Consider the following 22,023-nt stretch of genomic DNA (forward strand, 5'->3'; position numbering starts at 1 on the left):
CAACTGTCAAAGACCCCAGTGTCTCTGATCTGCTGGCATGTCTGGGAACCACCCCCCAGTCTAAGGCTGTTGCCCCCATCTGGCTGAGGGGGTACATGCTTTGCAAGTTAAGGGGCAGAGCCAGGCTTTGGCTCCAGAGTTGAAAAAGGGTCCCAGAGCGCCGCCCTCCCCGCCACTCACTTGCCGCCCCACCCAGCCCAGCCTTCACCCAGAGTGGGCACAGGTGCGGGGGTGCCACGGGCTCACCTGGCCGGGTTCTGCAGGTGTTCTTCACGCGGGCAGGTGCTTCCAGGTGCTGACGAAGGCGGTGGGGATGAGCGAGTAGGGCACGGTGGTGATGCAGTTCCACGTGTCCGAGGTGGGGTCGTAGCAGTCCAGCGTCTTACACCGCTGGGTCCCGAAGTAGCCCCCCACCACGTAGAGCTTGTTGCCCGAGGCCAGGGCGTGGCAGGACATGCGCTTGGCGGTCATGTCCCCGATCCGAGTCCACTGGTTGGTCTCGCAGTCGAAGCGGTAAGCCGAGGCGGCCGTGAACTCCGTGTCGCCCCCCATGATGAAGATCTGGCTGCCCAGCACGGCGGCGGCAGTGTACCGCCACGGCTGGGGACACTCGGCCTTGATGGTCCACCGGTTCTCCGAGGGGTCGTAGCACTGGACTTTTGACACCATGTCCCGGTGGATGCTGGTCCCCCCGAAAACGAAGAGCTTCAGCTTGGCGCTCACGACCGCGGCGTTGCTGACGCCATCCCTCAGCGGGGCCACCATCGTCCACTTATTAGCGCCGGGGTCATACTTCTCCACCTGCTTCAGGGAGACCGACGGGGAGGCCGGGAAGACACCGGCCAGGGACGTGTGTCCCCCGACCACATAGAGGCAGTTCTCCAGCTCGGCCGAGCCGTGGCCAAAGCGGGCGATGAGCATGGGCGCCGCCTTGGACCACTCCTCGTGGACGGTGTTGTACACCCACACGTCCTTGGAGACCCCGTTCTCGGAGCCCCGGCCCCCGGTCACGTAGACCTTGCAGCCGATGGCCGAGGCGCTGAACTCCTTGCGGGGGCTGGGCAGGTCGGCCTTGGGGATGATCTCCTTGGCCTTGTGGTCCACCTGGTAGATCTTGTCGCACATGAAGGTCTGGCCCCCCAGGATGAGCAGCGTGTGGCCGGCCCTGCGCGGCCGGGCACAGGGGCTGGTGACCACGCCGTCGTTCTGCAGGATCCTGGTCTTGCAGCGCAGCGCCTCGTCCACGATGAGCCGGGTGCGCTCGTCGGCCATGAGCAGGGCCTCGCCCGACACGGCCTCCTTCAGGCAGTCGGACGGCAGCAGGGCCAGCCGCACGCTGCGCAGGAGCTCGGGCAGGTGGGCCTTGCGCCCCTCCAGGTCGTGCTTCACCCACTGGAGGATGGCCTCGAAGACCACGCGCTCGTCCTCCGTCTCCAGCTCGTCGCTCGAGATGAGGTCCAGCAGGGTGTCCTTGGACAGGCTATTGAAGTCCTCGCTCTGCCGCACGGTCTCGAAGTGCACCAGGCACATGCGCCAGGAGAACTCGTAGAGCCGGCGGCACTGGTGGGCGTCCGACAGCAGCATCATGCCCAGGCAGTTGGACGGGAACAGGTTCTTCTCCAGGAACTCGGCGGCCGCGTCGCGCACGTCGTGGAACTGCAGCATGTCACCCGCCTCCAGCAGTGACTCGGCGTTCTCCTCATTGATGGCGATGCGGGACGAGTAGGCGAAGTCCAGCAGCAGCTCCAGCACCTCGGGGTGCAGGTTGTCCTGGAAGTTGACAGTGTCGTCGCGGCTCTCCCGCAGGCCGTGGCTGAACATGGCCTCGAAGTAGCGGCTGGAGGCGGCCAGCACGGCGCGGTGGCAGGGGAAGGCGCGGTCGCCGGCCCAGAGCGTGACATCCGTGAACATGCGGTGCTTGCGCAGCGTGTTGAGGTGGGCCAGCACGCAGTCGGGGTGCGAGGCCTTGTGGAACAGCGTGATGTTCATGGAGCCCGCGCTGCCCCGCGACTTGCGGGTCTCGTGGACGCTGACTGACATGCTGAGCTGACCTGCTGGGGAGACCAGGCCACAGGTGAGAGGGGCCGGGCCCCGCACCCCCGCTGCCCTCCTGCGGCTCCCCGCTCAGCCCCTGCCCTCTGCTCAGCTCTGCCAAACCCAGGCCCAGCCCCTCCCCTCCACCGGAGGGCCAGCAACCACTCAGGTGGCACAGGCTGAAGTTCAGACCAAATGCTTTTGGACCAACTCTGCATATGAGCCTCCCTGGGTGACCTCTCACTGTGCCTGCCTCCCGTGGCTTCAAGAACATGCACATGGTGCCCCCCAGCCTGGTTAAATAGGTGGCAGGGCAGTGCTAAGTGTGCCCTGAATGCATTCTGCTGTCTGAGGACGCGGGTCCACGGCCCCACTCTGCAGCCGGGGAAGCCAAGGCTCAGAAAGGCCAAGTGGCTGCCTGCAGTGCTACAGCCAAGCCTCCCACGTGGGCGGTCCAGCTCCAGCCCACTCTCCACCCTCCACTGGCCCAGGGAGCCACGGGCTCCTGCGGGGAGACTTTTGGAAAAGGTTCTCAAGGAGCCGCAAACACCAACAGAGCCTTACGCCCTCCTCTGCCCCCAACAGGCCCTGTCCTGAGCTGGGCTCCAAGCAGGTCTGGCCACAGCCCTCACCCTCCCTTGTCCTTGGCAAGTTCCCCAAGAGCTGCCATCCCAGCCCAGGCGCTCAGCGTAGACACGTCTGCCAGCCCAGGGCTCTCCAGAGTCGGGACGAGTGAGGCTGTGGAGGTGTCGAGGTGGGCCGGCTGACTAGTGGCTCAAGTCAGGACACCTGCTCAATTCTGAAGTCACCACAGGAAGCCAAGACAAAGGCCCCGGTGAGAGCTGAACCAAGTTCACCTCAACCGAAGCAGCCGGAAAACCTGCAGCTGTCAGAGCCCCCTGGTCCCGACAGGCAGCTCCAGGCTCCTGGGCCACCGTGAGGGCCTCGCCTGCCCCCTCGCCTGCCCTCCTCTGCTGGGCCCCGGGCTCAGGATCAAAGTGCTGGTCCCTGGGGTGGACAGACACAGGCTCATGACCTGCCTGAAGGTGGACAATTCAAAGCACGTTAAAGTCCAGCCAATGGCACGACCCCAGGACCCACTGCCACGCTGTGGAAACCAGGCTCAGCCAACGGGCAGGCAAAATCCTAGGTCTCAAGAGAAAGTGGCCAAAAAGCCAACCGCAAAACTAGCCCCGGCCCCACCTAAGTCAGCTTTGTACTTAAGTAATAATCTGCTCAAGGAAGGCCACGGCTCATGCTTCACTGGACTGAACTGTAAACTAGCGTCCAAGTGCACTGCTGCTCTCTCCCTTCCTGGCAAAGAACCAGGGAAGCCACAGACAACGTGATCAGAGCTGCCTGGGCAAGGCCCCCGCTCCGAGGCCAGGCCAGGGAAGGCACAGGGCTTGGGCCTGGCCTTGCTGCTCCTGCCCCTGAGCTCCAGGCAGACTGTGGACCAGTGACCTGCCAGGGACACCAATGAGCAAACCTGCCACCGTGGGCCACTGGGCTCTGGGGTGAAGAGGTCAGCCTTAGACAGGGCTGTACACGGTGGTCCCCACTCCACCTCCCACCCTGGGGGACCTTACCGTCCTCTGCAACTTAGGTTCTCTTCTGTAAAACAAAGTCCCTGTCCTCCTCAGGCCTCTGGGAATCCCTCACTCATTTGCAGAACTTGACCCTGGAGCCAGGCGCTGGGACCGGACATCCCGGAGATGAGCTGGCCGCAGAGGCACACCGGCTGCCCTGCTCACCCCCAACCTGAATTGCAGACCTCACCACAGTTCCCCAAACCTTGTGTGACGGCTAAATCCTCATTCCGCTCAGCCCTCCTTGAACATCAGACACTTTCCTAAACGTGCGGTCCACTGGCTGACTCCGTCCATTCCGTCCATCCCGCCCCCATTGCCTGGCCTGCTCAAGAGACATGGCCTTTGGTCGGTATCCAACCCGGGGGACTGGCTCTGAGGACTACACTTCAGGGCCCTGATGCTGAGGTTCGGTCTTGGTTCCATCATCAAACACCTGCTTTTCTGCAGGTCCCACCCGCTTTGGGTCCCCGAGCACCTGACTGCACCTGCCCAGCACCCCTGCCCAGCCAGGAAGCTAGGCTGCTTCTGAGCTCCAACTGAATGTGGTCTTGAATGCAGAGGTTTGGAAACCCACGTGTGGTGTCAAACTCCTCCTGGATTCAGCCCCGGGCAAGAATGCCAGCTCTCCGCCTTATTAACTACAGCCATGTCACCAGGACGTCACTAGTGTCTGCTTCTGGAGGGGAAAGGAAGAGGTGGGCTGAGGGGCTGCCCGCAGGGCCTGGCCTTGGGGCCAACCAGAAAGCGACAGCCCTGCTTCCCTGCAGGGTCACATGTGGACACATGCTCTAAGCCTGTCAGGCAAAGGCCCTCTCAGGTTTCCTGGCCCTGGATGGCACGCTTCCCTCCCTGGGGCCCAGGTCCATGCAGGAGGCAGCCGGCACTGGGAAGTGGGTGCGGGCTGGGCCCACCTCCACTCTGGGGGCTGTTAACCAGGCCTCCCTGGAAGGGACCTGGAAGGGCCCCTCAGGAGGGGTTGGGGCAGGACCAAGCAGGACTCCAAACTGAGAAAGTGCCCCAAAGCAGGGCAAACCCCAACAGCAGCCACGTTTGCCCCGAGAATGAGGTCAAGGGGCAGCCTCCCCCAGGGCCAGGCTGAGCGGGCAGCCCGGGGCCCCAGAGCTGGCTGCGGCACTGCTCAGCACCAAGAGGCCTGGCCGCTGGCGCGGGCCAGGAGCCAGAGACACAGGCACACACCCAAGCGGGCTCCCACCCCCACACAGCTGCCAGCCCGGGCTCCTCCGAGCGGAGCCGGGAGCAGAGGCACCTGCCCGGCTGTCTCCCTGTCTGTTCCACCTCCTCTCGGGAGGCGCCTGGCCCTGAGCCAGTCTCCCAGCAGCAGCCCTGATGGCCAGGACTCCAGGGGGTGGGGTCTCACGGGCAAATACCTGGGAGCCTGTTGCCTCAAACCTGCTCCTCCGCAGCCTGGGAACCCACATCGACGCCCTCCTCGGTGCTGAGATCACTCCACCCCACACCCACCCCACACCGAGTCCTGTGGCCCCGCCTCCCACGTGTGTCCCAGACCTGACCCCCCCCCACCTCCGCCCCTCCCCTGGGCCCGCAGGAACCCCTGACCAGCCTCTGCTGCTGCTCTGGCCCTCCACGGCCTGCGCCACCCAGAGAACAGAGTGAGCCTGGGGAAAGCATCACCTGGATCCCATCGCGCCCAGCTCAAAACCCCACGGACGTCCCAGCACGTGCAGTAGAACCCCGCGTCCCCACTGTGGCCTCCAGGTCCCCACCGGCTACTTGTCCTCGCATCCTGGCACGTCCCAGTGAGCTGCCCCTCAGGCTGCGCTGGACTTGTCGCTGGGCCTCGGGACCTTGACACGTGCTCTTCTGCCTGGGAGGCTCCCCTGCCCATCACATTTCTCCTGAATGGCTCACTCTGTAGCCCTGAGAGGGGCCACTTTGTTGCGGTCACCTCTCCCACACCTTCTCCACTTCTGCCCTCACAACACCCACCACAACTCGGCATTACCCGCTTATCTGCCCTGAAGGCAGGCCTGGTGTGTGGTGCTAACCCATGGGACCCGGCGCAGAGCGGCTGCTGCCTGGACCGGATGATGAAGCGGAGACACAGAGTGCACAATGCTCACCTCCCTCCACATCCACGGCTGTGCTGGCCTGGCTGCCCTCCAGGCCCAGAGAAGACCATGGATGCTGCCAGGGTGGATGCGACAATGGACATGTGTGGTGGACACTCAAACCCCCTCCTGCTGGCCCTGACCCCCCGCTGTTCTCAGGAACCACCTTCCTCCACTGCAGGCTGTTTGGACAAATGGGATCCAAGGCAGGGCACTGGGCCTGGCTGGCCAAAGCAGTGCATCACTGGGCCCCAGCATCCTCCCAGCCACTGTGATGGGCGCACACCAGGATGGGCCAGGAGAGTCTGCGATGCTCACTCCACTGCGGGTGACGCAGCAGGCTCTGTCCCCACGCTGCCGACAGTGAACCAAGGCCGGGAGTGGGAGTGCCACCCGAGATGGAAGCTGCACAGAAGAGGAGAGCAGGGCCCCTTGTCCCTGCTGAGCGGAGCCAGTCGGTCCCTAGACGTTCTGTCACATGCTACCTGGAGTCCTGACTAGTACGAGGGCTTGCTAGGGTGGCCTGAGTCGGGGATCAGGCCACCCCAGACACCAAGCACCAGTTCCATGAGATGATTCTGTGTCCAGTACCAGTTACACACCCAGTCCTATGCAGGAGCTGGGGGGTGGGGGTGGGGGTTCCAAGAGAGTAGAAGACAGAGGTTCCCAGCGGCAGGAGGGGTGAGCGCTGAAAAGTGTGGCTGCAGAATCACGTCTGTCCAGCCTCTTGGACACCTGTCTTCATGCCTGCCCCCCCACCCCCCTGTCCGGGGCCACAATAAATCACACACACTCACGCTGTATGCATCACAGGAATGTTTTGATTTCCTAAGTGTCATCTTGGGCTTGGATGGACTTGAGGCACATAAATTAACTGCGGGACCCTGCCACACTGCAGACGAGCAATTTATCATCCTACTAAGAGGTATTGATCCCCCTCAAACAACACCTCTGCTCCCCAGACTGCAATCCTTCCCTGCAGGGAGGCGGTTAAAATGCACCAAGCAGCAGTGTGCCCGGCCCATCTCTCTGGTGGCTCCCTGGAAAGTTAACTAAATACACAAGGAGACAAAATAGCCAAGAGGTAAGACCTTCAGGAGAAAGCTTGCCAAGCTGTCCAAAGATTCTGGTGACTAAGCTGAAGGCCTCTATTCTCAGAGAAAGACGCATCGGGGCGAAGGCAGCTGCATTTTTGGGGGGCTCTCTGGGAGGCCCGACTGTCCCCCTCCCCACCTTCCACCCCCAGCCAGGAGTTAGGGATTTTCAAAATGAGGTGTCAACCCCATTGTTTGTTCTTCGCTAGAGGTGGAGGGAGCAGGAATAGCCCAGGGCCCCACTGGGGGTGGGGTATGTGGGGGCATAGCAGGGAGGAGGCGCAGGTAATGTGATTCTGACTTGCTCATCTACCAGAAGCTTCCCAAACCGTCCCCACATGCTGGCGGGGAGATGGTGATACAGAGACAGGGTTCCCGCCCTGGTGGCTGGCGGTGTAGACGCCGGGAGACAAACCAGCAACCAGGAAAGAAATCAGAACAGGACACTGTCACTTCCTGGAAGCTCTACGAAGAAAATACAATGGCAGTGGGTCATGGGGTGGTAAGATGGTGGTGGGCTCATCTCAGCCCCTGTGAAGCGGGGACACGTGAGCTGAAACTTAAGTGATGCACTGGAGCCAGGAGGTGACACCAGGGAAAGGGGGGTTCTGGCGGGGAAACAGCAGGTGCCGAGCCTGGGCAGAAACGATCGGCCTTTTCAGGGAAAGGCCAAGGGCAGGTGGGGCGCCTTCACTCGGGGCCAGCGGTATCTGAGCCCCGGTGCCAGTGAAGTGGACGGCCCAGCTGCGGCAGGCAGACCCCGGCCTGGAGAAGGGAGGGCAGCAAGTATTTACTGAGGAGCCGTATATCGGGGTGTTCTGCCCGGCTATACCGACACACCTGTGACAAAGCAGCTGGGAGGGAAGGAAGTCAAAGCTCAACGCCAGTGGGTAGGAACAGGGTCCCTAGAGACAGCCCCGCCCTGACTGTGTGACCTTGGGAAAGTTAATTCGCCTCTCTGGGCCTATTCTTCTCAACCATAAAGCGATGATGAAAACAACCGCGACTTTACAGGGTTGCGGTGAGAGCTGCATGAGAGTCAGTGACAGGCATTTAGGACAGCCTGGCCCTCTCCTGCTGACTCGGTCAGCTCCTTTACTATTGTTGTGCCATTACCACGGTCACTGAATAAAGCGCACAGCACAGTCCTGATCCTTGCTCCACTCTAACCTCCACTTTGGCTAAGGGGGTTTTCACTGTCTACTCTAGGCATTTTTAAGTTGTTTGACTTTTTAAACGAGTATGTCATATTTTTGTAATCAGGAGAAAAAACTCGAGGTTTCCGCCCAGCCTGCTGGATCCGGGTTACTCCTGGAAATGTGATAATGAAGGGCCCCATGCTATGAGGTATCCCACCTGGGCCCGGGGCTCCAAGCGGATACCCCGTGATGCTGCCAATCGAATCCCCGCCCTGCCTGTGTCTGGGGGACACACACACTTCAGGGAGCTCACGGGGCGCAGGGGCAGCCAGCTACCCGATTTTCAAGTGGAAAACAGACTGAGCACCTTGTGAAGCAGACAGATCTAACTGTTAACTGAAAGCGAAATCAGTATGACCACGGTAGCTGAATCAGGGCCACAGATCATTCCAGATACAAGCGGCTTATCGGACAATGGGCCCTCTCCCTAGTCGTTTCTGCCGTTCAATGGCCCTTTCTTCCAAAAGCAAACAAAAAGCAACCACATATATATTTATTCAAAAACTGTAGATACCTGATGTCTTTTGCAAATACAACAGGTTAAAACTGTTCATATTTTCTGTGTATTTATTTCTTTTGATCTTGTTTTTCAGCTGTTGATTGTGAAAGATTTCAAACCTGCAGTCAAGCCGTGGGAACTGTGTAACACACGCCTTCTGCACTCACGTGGTTTGTCTGCTGGGTGCGACCCTGCGCCCACCCCAGCCCTCAGCCCCACCCCACCCCTCCTGCAGGGGAAGGGGCTGGCTGTGGGGGCAGTTCTAGAATGGAGCGAGCCTCGGGGCAGGGGTGAGGGTCCTGCTCCGTACACTGCTTGGTAATAACCGGGGTTTCTCTTCAGGCAGTACCAGACTGTCCTGTCCCAAATAGCTCCCCAGGAAGGGTGGGCGCAGGCCAGCCCGCCCTGGAGTGCACCCCCGCAGGGCAGAACCCCAACCCTTCCACCCCTCCAGCAGCACACTGGGACAGCCTGCTTCCTGCCTGCCGGTCTGAGGGCCTGATCAGGTCACTGTACCGTCGGAAAAGGGACGGACACACACACACACACACACACACACACACACACACACACACACTCTCTGTCCTAGAGGGCAGTGAACCCTGAGACCACCCTGCAAGTGGTCCATCTGCACCCAAAGCTGGGAAGGGGAAGGTGGTCCCAGCAGACCCAGGGGGCAGGCAAATGCTCCAGCCTTTCTACTTAACGCACACGACTGTCAGGCGCACTTGAGGAATGGCAGCCACTTTCGCTTCAGTGACTGACGGCCAAGGCCCACGCCGCCGGCAGACTCCCCGGCGGCCGGCAGCCGGAGCTATGACCCTGACAGACACTGGGGGGGGTGGAGCCAACTCGACCGGCGTGGGCCGTGGGCGCGCTGCGGGGGGGGAGGTTCTGGCAGGGGCACGGCACTGGCCTTTCCCAGGGAAGGCAGGGGACAGGAGGTAAGGGGTCAAGGCCTGCGAAACTCTGCTGAGAGATGAAGCAACACCTGTCGCAATCAGGAGGGAATTCTGGTCAGGAAGGGAGCCACACAGCGCATGACGACCGTGTGCCCACACTGTGCCAGGCATCTCACATCTCACAAACCTCGTGGCTTCAGGGACAGAGACTTACTTCCTGCCCAAGCAACATGCCTTATGGTTTCACTGGTGGTTGGGGGAGGGAAAGAGAGGGTTCCTCTCATCACTGCCACTCCCAGGGACCCAGATAACAGAGCAGCTACAGTGCCACCAGTCACCATGCCAACAGGAGAAGACAGAATGCTCTGGAAAGTGTGGCGCTGACAGCTCAGTGCTTGGCCTGGGAGGACACTTCTGCTCCCAGCTCACTGGCCAAAACCAGCCACGTGGCTTCACTCACCCAGGACAGAAGTGCAATCCTCCCAGTTGTCCTGCTAGCTCTGCCATTTGCAGATAAGAGAACAGCAGCTCAGAGACGAACGGGAATGACAACAGCCCTACCACGAACACACCAGTGACTGAGCGACTCTGTGCTAGGCACCGTCCTGAGCACCTCTTACAGGCCAGGACACTGCGCAGGGGGCCGTGGGCAGTCACGCCCTGCCACAGGAGGGGCCGCCTGGGCCACGTGGCCAGCCCAGCAGATGCAGCCGTGGTCGATCGGCACCTCCTTTTCTGCCCAGGATCCTCAGTTCTGAGTGTGAGCTCCACCAACCAAGTGAGACAGGCAGCCTCAGGGGCTCCGTCACCTCTCCTGAGGAGGCAGCACAGAAGTGAAGCGTGAGACACAAAGACGACAACCCCAGGGAACCTCAGACCCAGCACAGACGTTCTCCCGAGAGCGGGGGGGGGGGGGGGGGTGGAGAGCAGGGGCTCTGTCCTGAGGAGCAAACACTGGTTCTTATTTGTTTTATGTACAAAGCACAGATTCACATACAGCAAGCACAGACACACAGTGCACTTGGTATTGAAATTCAACGGGTCGGGGGCCCGTGTCGAGTGCAATTAGGAACAAAAGGTCCAAAAGGTTTGGGGGGTGAGAGGAGTGATAAGGCTGAGAAACACTGCAAACCGAATAACTATTTTCACTTTGGCTTATTATTTTCATCCTTTATCCCCAGACAGACAGTTTACATTGTTGCAATTACAGCATGTTACTTCACATTTTTAAAAATTGATTCACACAGCTTGCATACTCCCACCCTTCATTCACCACTGGACACAGGGGGCCTAGGGGCTGCCCGCGCGCAGGCCCTGGGATGCGCGGTCATCTGCTCCTCGTGAACCGGGCCAGGGTCTCTGGGGTTGTCAGCTGTAATTTTTAACGTCTGTGAAGCAGATAACCGCCATGACTTCCTAATTCATTCATCCCTAGTTTTTTGAATTTGTAGCCAACGGTGTCTTTGCTTATGTGGAATTACTGTATTCTCTCGAGATAAAAACTCTGGAGAAGAATTACATGTCTGATGTCATACCGTCCTACAAGCTCTGTTTGCCATGTTTAATGAAACCACCCCTGCAACAAAGAGGCTTCTTTCAGCTACGGGAGGGGTGGCTCAGAGCCCTCCGCACTCGGCAGGGCAGGACAGGGGGCAGCTGCAGCCCGGCCTCCACCGCCCCGCCGTCCCTCAGCTCGGTGGGGCGGCCTGGACTGTCTCTGGCCCCTGGAGCTGGGGGTCCACAAGCCCACCTGCTGCTCCAGACGGGAGCAGGGCCAAGGAAACAGACACCACTGCTCTAACCACAGAGGGACAAAGAACTCGGCGCTCAGGTTCACCCATCTGTTGAAATAACTTGTTTCCTTTCACTTGGCCAAAGCCAGACAGAGAAACAAAGGGGGTGCAGAGAGCAGCCCCCCTCCTGGCCCTGGGTCCCTCCCTCTCCAGCAGGCCTGGCAGGGCCCTTGGTAATTGAAGGGGGGCGGTGGGCGCCTGGGGACCTGGAGGGAGGCTGTCTCTCTTCCTGTCTCACTCCCTGAAAGATTCGCAGAGGCCCGCAGATGGAGCCATTAAGAGCACTCTGGCCTAGATATCACTTTCAATGAGCCACCTGGAGTGACAGCCTGGGAGGAAAACGAACACACAGAACAGAATTAAAAAAACAAGAAAAGAAAGAAATAGTAAAGCACCAGCCACTGACCGCATGTGGGTTCCGCCCTCCCTGTGCTCTAGCGGCCTCGTCCTACTCTAGGCTGGCAGTGCTGGTGTCCAACCAGAGCGGGAATGTCCCTCAGCTGCCAGCGCCCAGGACACAGCTCTGTCTTCCCCTTCCCACGGAGGGCGGAGGGCCAGGGAGTGTGGCTGGGGAGCGAGCTGGCAAGATCTTCCCAGACGACATACGCACGTGCCCTCTGCCCCAGCCCCCGCACACCTGGGGATCCTGCCCACGGCCACACTTGCGCATCTCCTTTTGGCTGCGAGTGAAAGGCTGGAAACAGCCTCAGTGTTCACGGGTTAAGAGGCCCAGGGAAATAAACGTGGGCTCATTCACACAGGGGAGCACCACAGAACGATAAATATACAGCAAGCAACTGGCTTTCTGGGCTAAAATGAAAAGCGCTGTGAGCAGGATGCCACCGTTCACATCTGTTAAAAACCAACCACCTAGGTACACACACAGACACGTCACATACACACACACCTGCTGGGACCGGCGCACACTGTCTCTGCTGGGCTGGGGGAGAGACTGGTTATGGTAGCTACCCCCGGGGAGGAGAACCGGGAGGCTGTCTTCACCGCACACCCCCCAAACCCGCCGGACTCGTGCCTGAGGTAGGGTCACTTTGTTTTAAACCTTGCTGGACTCCAGCCTCGACGCCAGGTGCTGTAATGCCTTCTTTCACTTTATGCTTATAACACCTCTTCTTGTCCCCACTGTACAGATGGGCAAACTGAGGCACAGAGAAGGTGAGAGGTACACACACAACCTCCGTACTCAAAGCTGTTTCGTTCTAAAGTCCCTGCCCAAATGGCACAACGTGGGCTCTTTATAAAAAAGAACCACCTTCCCAGCTGCCAACGTGGTGTGTGCCTGAAGAAGAGATGCTTATTTCCCATGAAAAACACCTGACTTCTCAAGTGCCTCGCAGCCACTTAGCAAACTTGACTCTTCCCTCTGGGGCCTCAGGAAAGGAGGAAGCGGGTGGAGGGGTACCTCCTTCCAGCCAGGCCGAGGGCCACTGTGGAGAGTGCCCGCTGCGATGGACAGCGGACAACTTGAGGATGCAGGCCAGGCCTGCGTTACAGGCTTGCTCTCAGGCATCTGCCGCCCTCCCTGCCTGGCGGACCTCAGTCTGGGACCTCCCCGCTTGCCACCACTGCCACCTCCGTGCTGTGAGGCCTGTGCCTGGAAAGTTCAAATACTCAGTGCCTCAGTTTCCACATTTGTAAAACGGGCATGAAAACAATCACACCAGCCTTGCAGGACTGCCGAGGGACTAAAGCGGGGGAAACGGAGGTACAGAGCTGGGCTCAGGGCCCACCCCCAGGCCCCGCTCTGCAGGGGCTTCAGGTAGCACAACTGTTCTCGAATGGTCTGGTCTCAGGATCATTTCACAATTTAAAAATGACTGGACAGACTTACAGACAGAAAACAAATCTATGATTACGGGGCGGGGGGAAGGGGGAGGGGTAAATTGGGAGTTCGGCATTTAGATACAAACTACTTTATATAAAATGGATAAACAAGGTCCTACTGTACAGCACAGGGGGCTACATTCAATACCTTGTAATGGCCTATAATGAAAAAGAATATGAAAAGGAATATATATATATGTATAAATGAATCACTGTGCTGTACACCAGAAACACAGCATTGGAAATTGACTATACATTAATTAAAAAGAAAAAAGGAAATATAAGGAAGAAAACAAAAACAATTGAGGACCCTAAGAGACTTCAACCATTTATGTGGTTTGGCCTATGATATCTATCACATTCCAAATTAAAACTGAGAACAAATTAAAACGTATACTAGTTAACACAAAAACAACAAACTCATTAAATGTGAGCACAAATAAGTTATTTTTCATAAATCTGTTTTCAAAAAAAAATTTTTTTTTTTTGAGAATAGTGGCTGGATTCTTAGACCTGCTTCTACATTCAATTTGTTATAAACTGTTTTCACTGAGGACTAGAAGAAAATCCAGCCTCACACAGACAGGTGGTTGGAAAGTGAAGGCTATTTTAAAAGCCTTTCCAGATCTTTGTGGATGTGCCTTTTCTGTTAAGACATTGAGACCTGACAAGCAGCAGTTTCTTCAAGATTCGCTGCGATGCGGGGCCTGAGCCTGCGTCAGTGAACCCGCGGGCCCTGGGACTGTCTGACCTCCAGGATCGTCTGATCTCCGGGGCTGTCTTGCACTCTGAACGGCTCGTTTAGCCATGAGTGACTTCATAACTCTGTGCACCGGTCATTTGGAAAACGCTGGTTCACGGAGTTATGCGCTTAAAGAGAACGGGTGAATAAGCCAATAGTACCTGGGTGTTACATGAGAAGTTCTGGACCTCGTGAACCCCGGAAGAACCCCAGGGACCCTCCCTGGCCACGCTTCGAGGACACTGAGTCAGCAGAGCACCCTCATCCTCCACATTGACCGTGTTTGTTTTAAAGAACTCAGAGAAAGACACTTCCACACAAAGTGGTGGGTAGTGGGAGTGGAATCCCCCTGCCCAGGGTCTCAGCCCCTCCCCAGTGTGCGGACGTGTGGGCACCCAAGCCGGCCCTCTGAACACACGCCCACCCCCATCACCGCCTTGAAGAACCAGCCGGCTCCACTTCTCCCTCCCTCCCTCCATCATCAGAGGCCTTTCTCTCACCACAGGACCCCTCATTTTCCCCCAAACAACAGGTCTGGGTGGTTGGCAGAGGCAGGGCCCGAGCCGGCAAACTGCAGGGCGAGTGTGGGCCGCTGCCTCGGGCTTTGCAGTTGGTGATTCTTGGTCTCTTGAAATTACACACATAACGTGTATTTAGAGCCAAATACATGGGTGCCCAGAAACTGCAACTCATTCAGATACATTTTTAGCTTATCGTTTGGCCACCAAGCTCCACTAAATCCTCCTTCCCGGGTCCCTCGTGTGGCTCGTCCCACGCCAGAAACAAGGTGGGGACCTCGCGCTGCAGGCTGGGCTGCCGTGGGCCACGTTCCCAGTCTTTCCCACTCCCGGCAACCACGTGCCAAATGCTTCACTTCCGACCACCGATCCCTCCTGCTCCAAAGCCATCAGCAAGGCTCTGACACCCAGTCTTGTGCAGTCTGCTCCCCGGCCCCTTCCCCCACCACCCGCTGGGGCACCTCGGGCCTTTCCAGCTCCCCCCACCTCCTGATTCTCCCACGCAAGCCTGGCTCCCTCTCTCCACAAGCCCTCTTGTTTCAGGATCACCACCTCCTTTGGACTTGACATCTGTCTGGCACGTACAGGGCCTTGCACACACAAAAATGAACCTGACAAGTAATTTCTGAGCACCTGCTGTGCTGGCCCTGTGCTGTGCACCAGGAATGCGGCAGACAATAAACAGAGCATTTTTGTCTCCTCTCCTGCGATTAACATTCTAACACCCGTCGGCCCTTTGCTGCAAAGTTGGGACAGTCAGTCCTTCTGCTGTCCAGCATTATTTATTCCTTCTGGTCACCATGTACCATGCCCTTACTGTTATTTCCAACTCCTCAAGGCCGGTGTTCTGTGTCCCTTTTGCTGCCTAGAATACATCAGATGTTCAATGATACTGCTGAATGGGATTGATCACAGTAACCACTGCAATAAGAATCAAAAAAATCCACATGAGAGGCCCCCAGGTCTGCCGCATTAACCTGCAACATGATAGGTATTTTTCATATTTAAATATTTTAAATACTGGGTGGGAAAGAGCAGCTCTTATCCCGTCCTAAACGGTGTTCTCCTTAAATCACAGGAATCAAACTGACATGCTGGCCTTGAGCAGCTTGACGGGGTGGTTAGGCGCTCAGCCTGGTTTCAAATCCCCACAGTCCCTGCACTGCTGTTTCAACCTGTATGACTAGCCCAAGAAACTTACGTTCTCTGAGCCTCAATTTTCTCATCTGGAAAATGGAGTTGAAAGTAACTGTCCCTGCAGCAAAGTGTACCCTGAGAATTAAATGAAAGAATGCACATAAAGAGCTCAGCACAGTGGGACACACACAGTTCACTCCGTTTGTGAGAGCTACTATTATCAACACCGTTGCTGCAGCAACCCCTGTTGGCACTGGCCCTCAGGACAAAATTTCAAAGACGGCCTCCTGATCTCCACCCCTGGTCTTATTCCCGTGACTGCGACCGTGTTACCTACATGACAAAAGGATCTACAGATCTAATGATGATGTTACTAACTAATCAGGTGACCTTAAAAGAGGGAGACTCTCTGGGTGGGCATGACCTAATGGTGTTCTCCAGCTGACTGCACAAGCGGATGTCAGAGATCTGAAGCAGGAAAAGAACAGATGCTCCACTGCCGACTTGGAGGTGTAAGTGGGGAGCAGTAGGGGGTGGGAACCACACGCGGCACAGACTGCAGCAGCCTGCGGGAACCACAATCAGCGTCCAGCGACAGCCAGGGAAGAGAGGGGACGTCAGTCCTGCAACCACCGGGCATTTGATTGTTGCAACCTGAATGGAATGAGCCTGGAAGCAGGTTCTCCCCCAGAGCCTCGGGATAAGAGCCCAGTCAAGCTGGTATGTGGATCTTGGACTCTCTGGCAAGAGAACCCAACTGAGGCAGCCCAGGCTTCTGACCCACAGAACTATGACCTAATAAACAGATGTCAAGTCACACAGTCTGTGGTGATCTGTTACGTAACAACAGAAGCGAACAGAAGCCCTGCTTGGCCCCCAGCCATAATGCATATAAAGTAAAAACCTACCAGGTTCGGGGGCGGCTGGCACTTTCTGCATCCTTAATGCTGCACAGGTGACGTCTGGGAGCGGGCATGGTCTTACCCATCTCTGCCCCTAGCACTCGGCAGGGAGGCTATCATATAGTAGTTTCGCAACAATTTCATTTAACAAAATTTCAACTTTCTAGGCAATCGGCTTCATAGTCACACAACCAGCCAATCCTAAGGTGTTTAGGTGCACCAACCCGGGCAAATCCCAGCAAGGGGCCCTATTCTGCCTAAAGGAAAACTGCAGACACTGCAAGCGGCTCAGAGGAAGCCACCCAGCACCCAGGCTAGGTAAGCGTCCACGTGCAGATGAGTCTTGCTTTTACACACCGACCATGCCGTGGTCCCTGCCTCTGCCTGCGGCCGCCTCCTAGGGCTTAACTGACCAGCCAAACCCTGACATTCTGCTTGTAATTGTACCTTCCAGTAAAAAGGCCCAGTTGGAGTGGTAAAAATAGACCTGCAACTTCCCGCAACACGGGCAGACCAGTTGATCCTGGTGCCCAAAAGGAAACCTGGAGACTCAATCTTGCTCTGACTCCACAAGGCCCCTGCAAGCTGGGGGGGGGGGGGGCAATGGGGGAGCCCAGCAAGGGCCTCTCACTCCCCTCTCACTCCCTACATGCAGAATCCAACCTTCAGAATGGAGGGAAACATCATAAATACAGAAACGCGCCTGCAGCCAGGAGGCCTCCTGACCAAAGCCCTTTGGGGGGGCCCCTCAGTGCCCTTGTTTGTCTGCTATCACCCTCCCCACATCTGTCCACCTTCTCTACGGCCTAGTGCCCCCGCAGGTGTCCCAACCAGGTGGCGCTGGTTGGGATGACAGAAGCCCCCACCAGGGCTGAGGTCCCAGGAGGCAGCAGGGGACCCGCAGCCAAGCCTGGATGCTGCCCCCCAAAGTGGGGCCCCTCTGTTCGAGCCCACTTGGGGAAGGACAGAGAGCCTGGCTAAAATGTCCCCAGGCCCCTGAACCCAGCAGCGATGAATTCCTCCAGGGGCCCAGGCCACCACTGGGCTGCCAACCTCCTGGCTCCCCCATTGTGGGGCCTGTGGGATTGATGGAAAACATGGGCCTGGTTTTCCTTGGCCCCGGATCCCATATTTCCTTTATCAGTCCCAATAGCTTTCCCTCCTTCAATCTCCAGATGAAGTACAAGGGCCCTTTTGTCAATCTTTTGCTTATTTTAAAGCCTTCTGTTACAGGAAAATAGACATGGACCCCCAACATAATAAACGTGGAAATTCACAAAGTTCTAGGAGCCCCAGCCTTTGGCCTCTACCAACAGACAAATGGGGGATCAGTCTGCAGTGGCCAATGCCCCTTTCTGAGGCTTTTCATGGACCAGCTCTACCCGCCTGGCTCGTTTCTTTGACGAGGCTGGGTGAGTCCCTCTGCATCTCAGGGTTGCCAGGCCACCCCACCCCCTCCCCGGACCCACTGGCTGTTTAGAAACACTCGCATCCATTCAAATGTTCCAGGCGCCAGATCTCTGCCTTTCACTAGTGAAACCCATGATGTCTGCAGAGCTTTTTAGCATAAAATGAACTTTCAGGAATGTTTTCCCATGCACAATGCGCAGCAGCCTGGCAGGGGGCAGGGCAGGGATTAAAAGGGCCTCATTTCACAGATGAGTATGCAGGGACAGGGCGGGCAACGGCTTCACTGAGTCCCTAGCCGTGATCAGGAGACCAGAGAGAGGCAGAGCCAGCACTCGCTAAGCCTTGATCTTCTGGAAAAACAATGATGGATTAAAATAAAAAGAGGAAGCCTGAAAACACTGGATCACCCTTCTTTTTTTTTTAAAGAAATAATGAGACCATTTTTCCCCTATCACATTAGCTAAAAGGGAAACTGGGGGTAACATCAAGTATGGGTGAGAGTGTCGGGAAATGGGCTCCCAGACACCATCAGCAGGGGAGTCAACTGGCTCAGGCTTTGTGAAAGGCACTGGGCTTTGACAACGAAAATTTAAAGACCAGAAAGATGTATGATCAAGGATGCGCATGACTTCACGGGTTGTGGGGGGGGGGGGTCAGGGAGGGGAATCAGATACAACCCAAAGTCTCCGGCTAGGAGGCTGTAAGATGAGAGGTGGTCATCTGGCTGCACTGGGGAATATTACGGAGCTATGAAAATGGAAAGAGCACCACCATACACTAAGCGATAAATGCCGTGGAAAACTGAGGGTGACCCAAAGTACGTAAGAACAAAATCTGTGTATGGAAAGGGGGACCAGAAGGGGGAAGACCACACCGCCGACAAACACCAAGGATGGGGCCACTCACACCGCGCTGCTGCTGCGTACTGCGCATAAAGGGAATCTCCCACTGCACGGCTGAAATTAAAGAACAACTTAAAAGAAACCTGTTTTCCTTAGCCTCCTTACAAATCAGGAGGCTCCAGAACGTAACGGCTGCAGCAGATCTCTGGGTCCCATCTCAACCCCCACCCCAACCCATGATGTCCCAGCCTGTGCACCTGCCCACTCTGAGCCTGGCACCCCCTTCCTCAGACCTTCCCGTGGCTGCCTCTCACCATCTTGGAGGTCTCAGCTCAAACATCACCAGCCCGGAGAGGCCTTCTTCAGACCTCCTTGTCTAAATGGATGCCCCACCTTTTCCTTGCACCTCTCTGTCCGCCTCCCGCAGCCCAGCCACAGCTCTGTTCATGTGGTCTGTCTATTGTCTGCTCCCCCTGGTGAATGGGGGCTCCAGGACGGGGTGAGGGGGGAACCCTGCTCCGTTCTCGGCTGCAACACAGAGCCTGGCAGAAAACAGAAGGCAAAAACCGTTCACTGGACACATCTAGAACGGTGACCCCAATGATAGTCCGCTTGCTCCCGTGTCCAGTGAGGGCACCGAGGCAGGCTGCTGGCAGGCCACTCACACCTGGCGCTGAGCCACACACCTGCCTACCTGTCTGCCTCACCTGCCAGAAGCCAACCTTCCGAGTAGGCCCCCTCTTTGAACCTGACTTTCTCTTTCCAGTTTTTAGTCCAGGGTAAGCCATTCAGAAAACGCTAAATCAATGTCTGCTGCCTGATGGAGCCACACGTCTTGCTCCCTCCCAAGGCCAGGAACAACAGAGGAGCTAACGAGTGAGAGTGCTAGCTGCCAGGGTCTTGCGAGCCCGGAGAGGGCACAGCAGGACTTGAACTCCGGATGCTGGGTGCAGCTGCTGGGGCTTTCTAGAAAAAGACCTCCTCCATCTCTTGGCCCTCACACCTTCGCAGACAAACCTGGCAGGCAGCTCATGCTGGGGTTTCAATGAGCAAAGCTTCTCTTATCTTAATTAGGAAATTAATTCCATTCAGCCTAGACTGATCTGCGATCAGCCTCTCCTTGGGGGCCCAGGTAGAAAATAAACACGGCTTTCAGTTTCCATCCCACTCTGAAGGACGGCTGAGGGTTGAAGGCATCTTCCTGGCAGACAGAGGTGGGTGAGGAGTGACACCCACGGCCAGCCTGGCTCACCCTCTGGCGGCAGGTGACACAGTATTCCCACGGCCCTGCTCAGCCCCCGCCTCCTGCCTCCCCACAGGAGCCATCAGACTGGTCTTTCAGGCGCCTCCTTGGCAGAGAGTGTGACTGCAGGAGGCGGGGAGCCTGGCCTCTGCCCCCTGGGCTCCCTCCTGATCCCTCTTGCTCCTGGGAGCTCTCTGTCCATTTTTCCTCTCAGAAGTGGCCCTGGGCTCTCTGCCCAGGGAACACTCTGCAGGTTAGGTCCCACCCCATTGGTTCCGGAGCGGGTCACCCTAAGTGCACCCACACCTGCTGTCCAGCTCCCTCACCGGGACCAGCCAGACCAATTGTGGGAAACAAGCCACCCCCCACCACCCCCACCCTCGACTGGGCCCAGCCTGGTTCTCCTCTGACCCAGTCCTCTGGCTTCACCAGCCCCTTGTCCACGGCACCCAGTGCCTGCAGGCCTTTCACACCTGCACCCCAAACTCCAAGGCAGTGAGCAGAGGCAGGGAACGCAGAGGCCCAAGGGAGGAGAAGGTCTGACTCAGTTTTCACTCACTGGGAAAGGGAAAAAAAAGGGGGGTACTTGCCTACTGGACCCCTCTCATCCTACAAGTGGAAAAATGAGGGGCCAGAGAGGGACAGCAACCCGCCCAAAAGCCCACAGCACCCATTAGAGGAAGAGCTGGAACTCGAACACCAGACTCCTGCCTTCTAACTTGGCCCCTCTGCACTCCACCGGCTGCCTCTCAAACTCTTTCTGCCCATGAGAGCTATGCCAGTAACTCAAGCCTTATCAAACTACTTAACACCAGAGGTTGCAAGCACTTTGGAGATTTCACAGCAAAACATTTTAATAGCAACACAGGAGAGCATCTACCCTTTTTACAGAAAAGCAAATTGAGGCCCAGAAAGGTAAGGGGACCTACAAGAAGTCACACAGCCAGGTAGGGGCAGGACAGGACTCCAGACCCCCACTTAAGTGCTCCTTCTGCCAAGTTCCAGGTGGGAGGGTTCCAACTGTGAGACAGTTGGTGAAGAGGTGGAGTTGGCTTTGGGCATCAGCCCATTGAAACACAGTGGGGTCCAGAGAGCTTCATCCAAACTCTGTCCAACCCAGGGGTGCAGGAGACCACTGTGGGGGGTGGGGGAGTGGCTGGGGAGATTTTTATGTATCTACAGAAAATACAGTGAAATTTCCCAACTAAACTGGATTTCTGAGACCACAGAACAGATAGGTTAATAAGCCACACCTGTCTATCACTTTTTCATCCAAAAGGGCACTGGGGGCTGGGAAGGAAAGGTTTAGCAGTGAGAAAGAACAGAGTCTACTGGTGCTAGAGGGAAGGGGGCAGGGTGGGTGGCAGTGGTTGGGGCCCCAGGAGAGAGCTGACCACAGACACACAAGCAGCATTTGAACCCAAGTCTGGTTCCCAAGCCCATGCTCTTGCCCCTGACCTGGTGCCCAAGAGACTTAACAGGGAGCCCTTGCATTCCGGAGCCCTCTCTGTCCCCCATTCACACAGTCCCTCTTCCCTGGTCGTAACAGCCAAGGGACCTGTAGTCAGGTTGACAAGGTGAGTGTCTGAAGGTGACCAGTACCAGCTTTAGCCACCTTTAGATGGGGACTGGAAGCACCGCTGCTCAGAGGGCAGGAGGTCCAGGAAAGGGAGTAGAACCTGCTGGGGAGGCTGGGCTGACTTCCATCACCTGGGGACAGACCCAGACTCCTAAGGGGAAAGGCCTGCTGGGATGCTGTGAGCAAAAGCTGTGGACTCATACACTCTCCCCGCCCCCGCCCCCACCCCCAGATGTTCCAACTAAGTGTTTTCTGGCTGGGAAAACACTTCAACAGCCTTGGCTGCCTGAGGCAATTCAATTATGAAATTTACCACATTAGATGAAAACCAGCATCTTAATCAGCCAATTCATTTGTGTCTGGCCACTCTGTTTTCTCGTGCCAGCTCTGCTGGCCCCTTCCTTGGCCAGGCCACACCCACACTGATGGCTGGCCCAGAGGGATTAAGGGCTCAGGTGATGGGCCAGTCTTTGGTGCTGCTGGGGTGGGTTCTCCCGGGATCCCTTGGGATCCCCCAAGCAGAGAGGCTATATCCAGAAGCCACGCATCTTCCTGGGGTAGCTGACTTCACAGCCCAGACCACAGCCCTGCGTGAACCTTTCCAT

At 57.0% G+C, this 22,023-nt stretch overlaps 1 protein-coding gene across 2 annotated transcripts in view; it reads right to left on the reverse strand.

The window, feature by feature from the left end:
* KLHL25 (kelch like family member 25) overlaps window positions 1-22,023 on the reverse strand; it is a 28,565-nt gene that overhangs the window by 4,194 nt on the left and 2,348 nt on the right. Inside the window, exon 2 of one of the 2 annotated variants that reach the window (XM_031440527.2) lies at window positions 247-2,051. In XM_031440527.2, coding sequence (XP_031296387.1) covers window positions 271-2,040 — 1,770 coding nt within the window. In that variant the 5' untranslated portion in view covers window positions 2,041-2,051 and the 3' untranslated portion in view covers window positions 247-270. Of the gene's footprint in view, window positions 1-246; window positions 2,055-22,023 lie in introns of both variants that reach the window. The other variant, XM_031440526.2, reaches the window with a different exon arrangement.

The sequence above is a fragment of the Camelus dromedarius genome, chromosome 29, assembly GCF_036321535.1.
Source record: "Camelus dromedarius isolate mCamDro1 chromosome 29, mCamDro1.pat, whole genome shotgun sequence".
NCBI lineage: Eukaryota > Metazoa > Chordata > Mammalia > Artiodactyla > Camelidae > Camelus > Camelus dromedarius.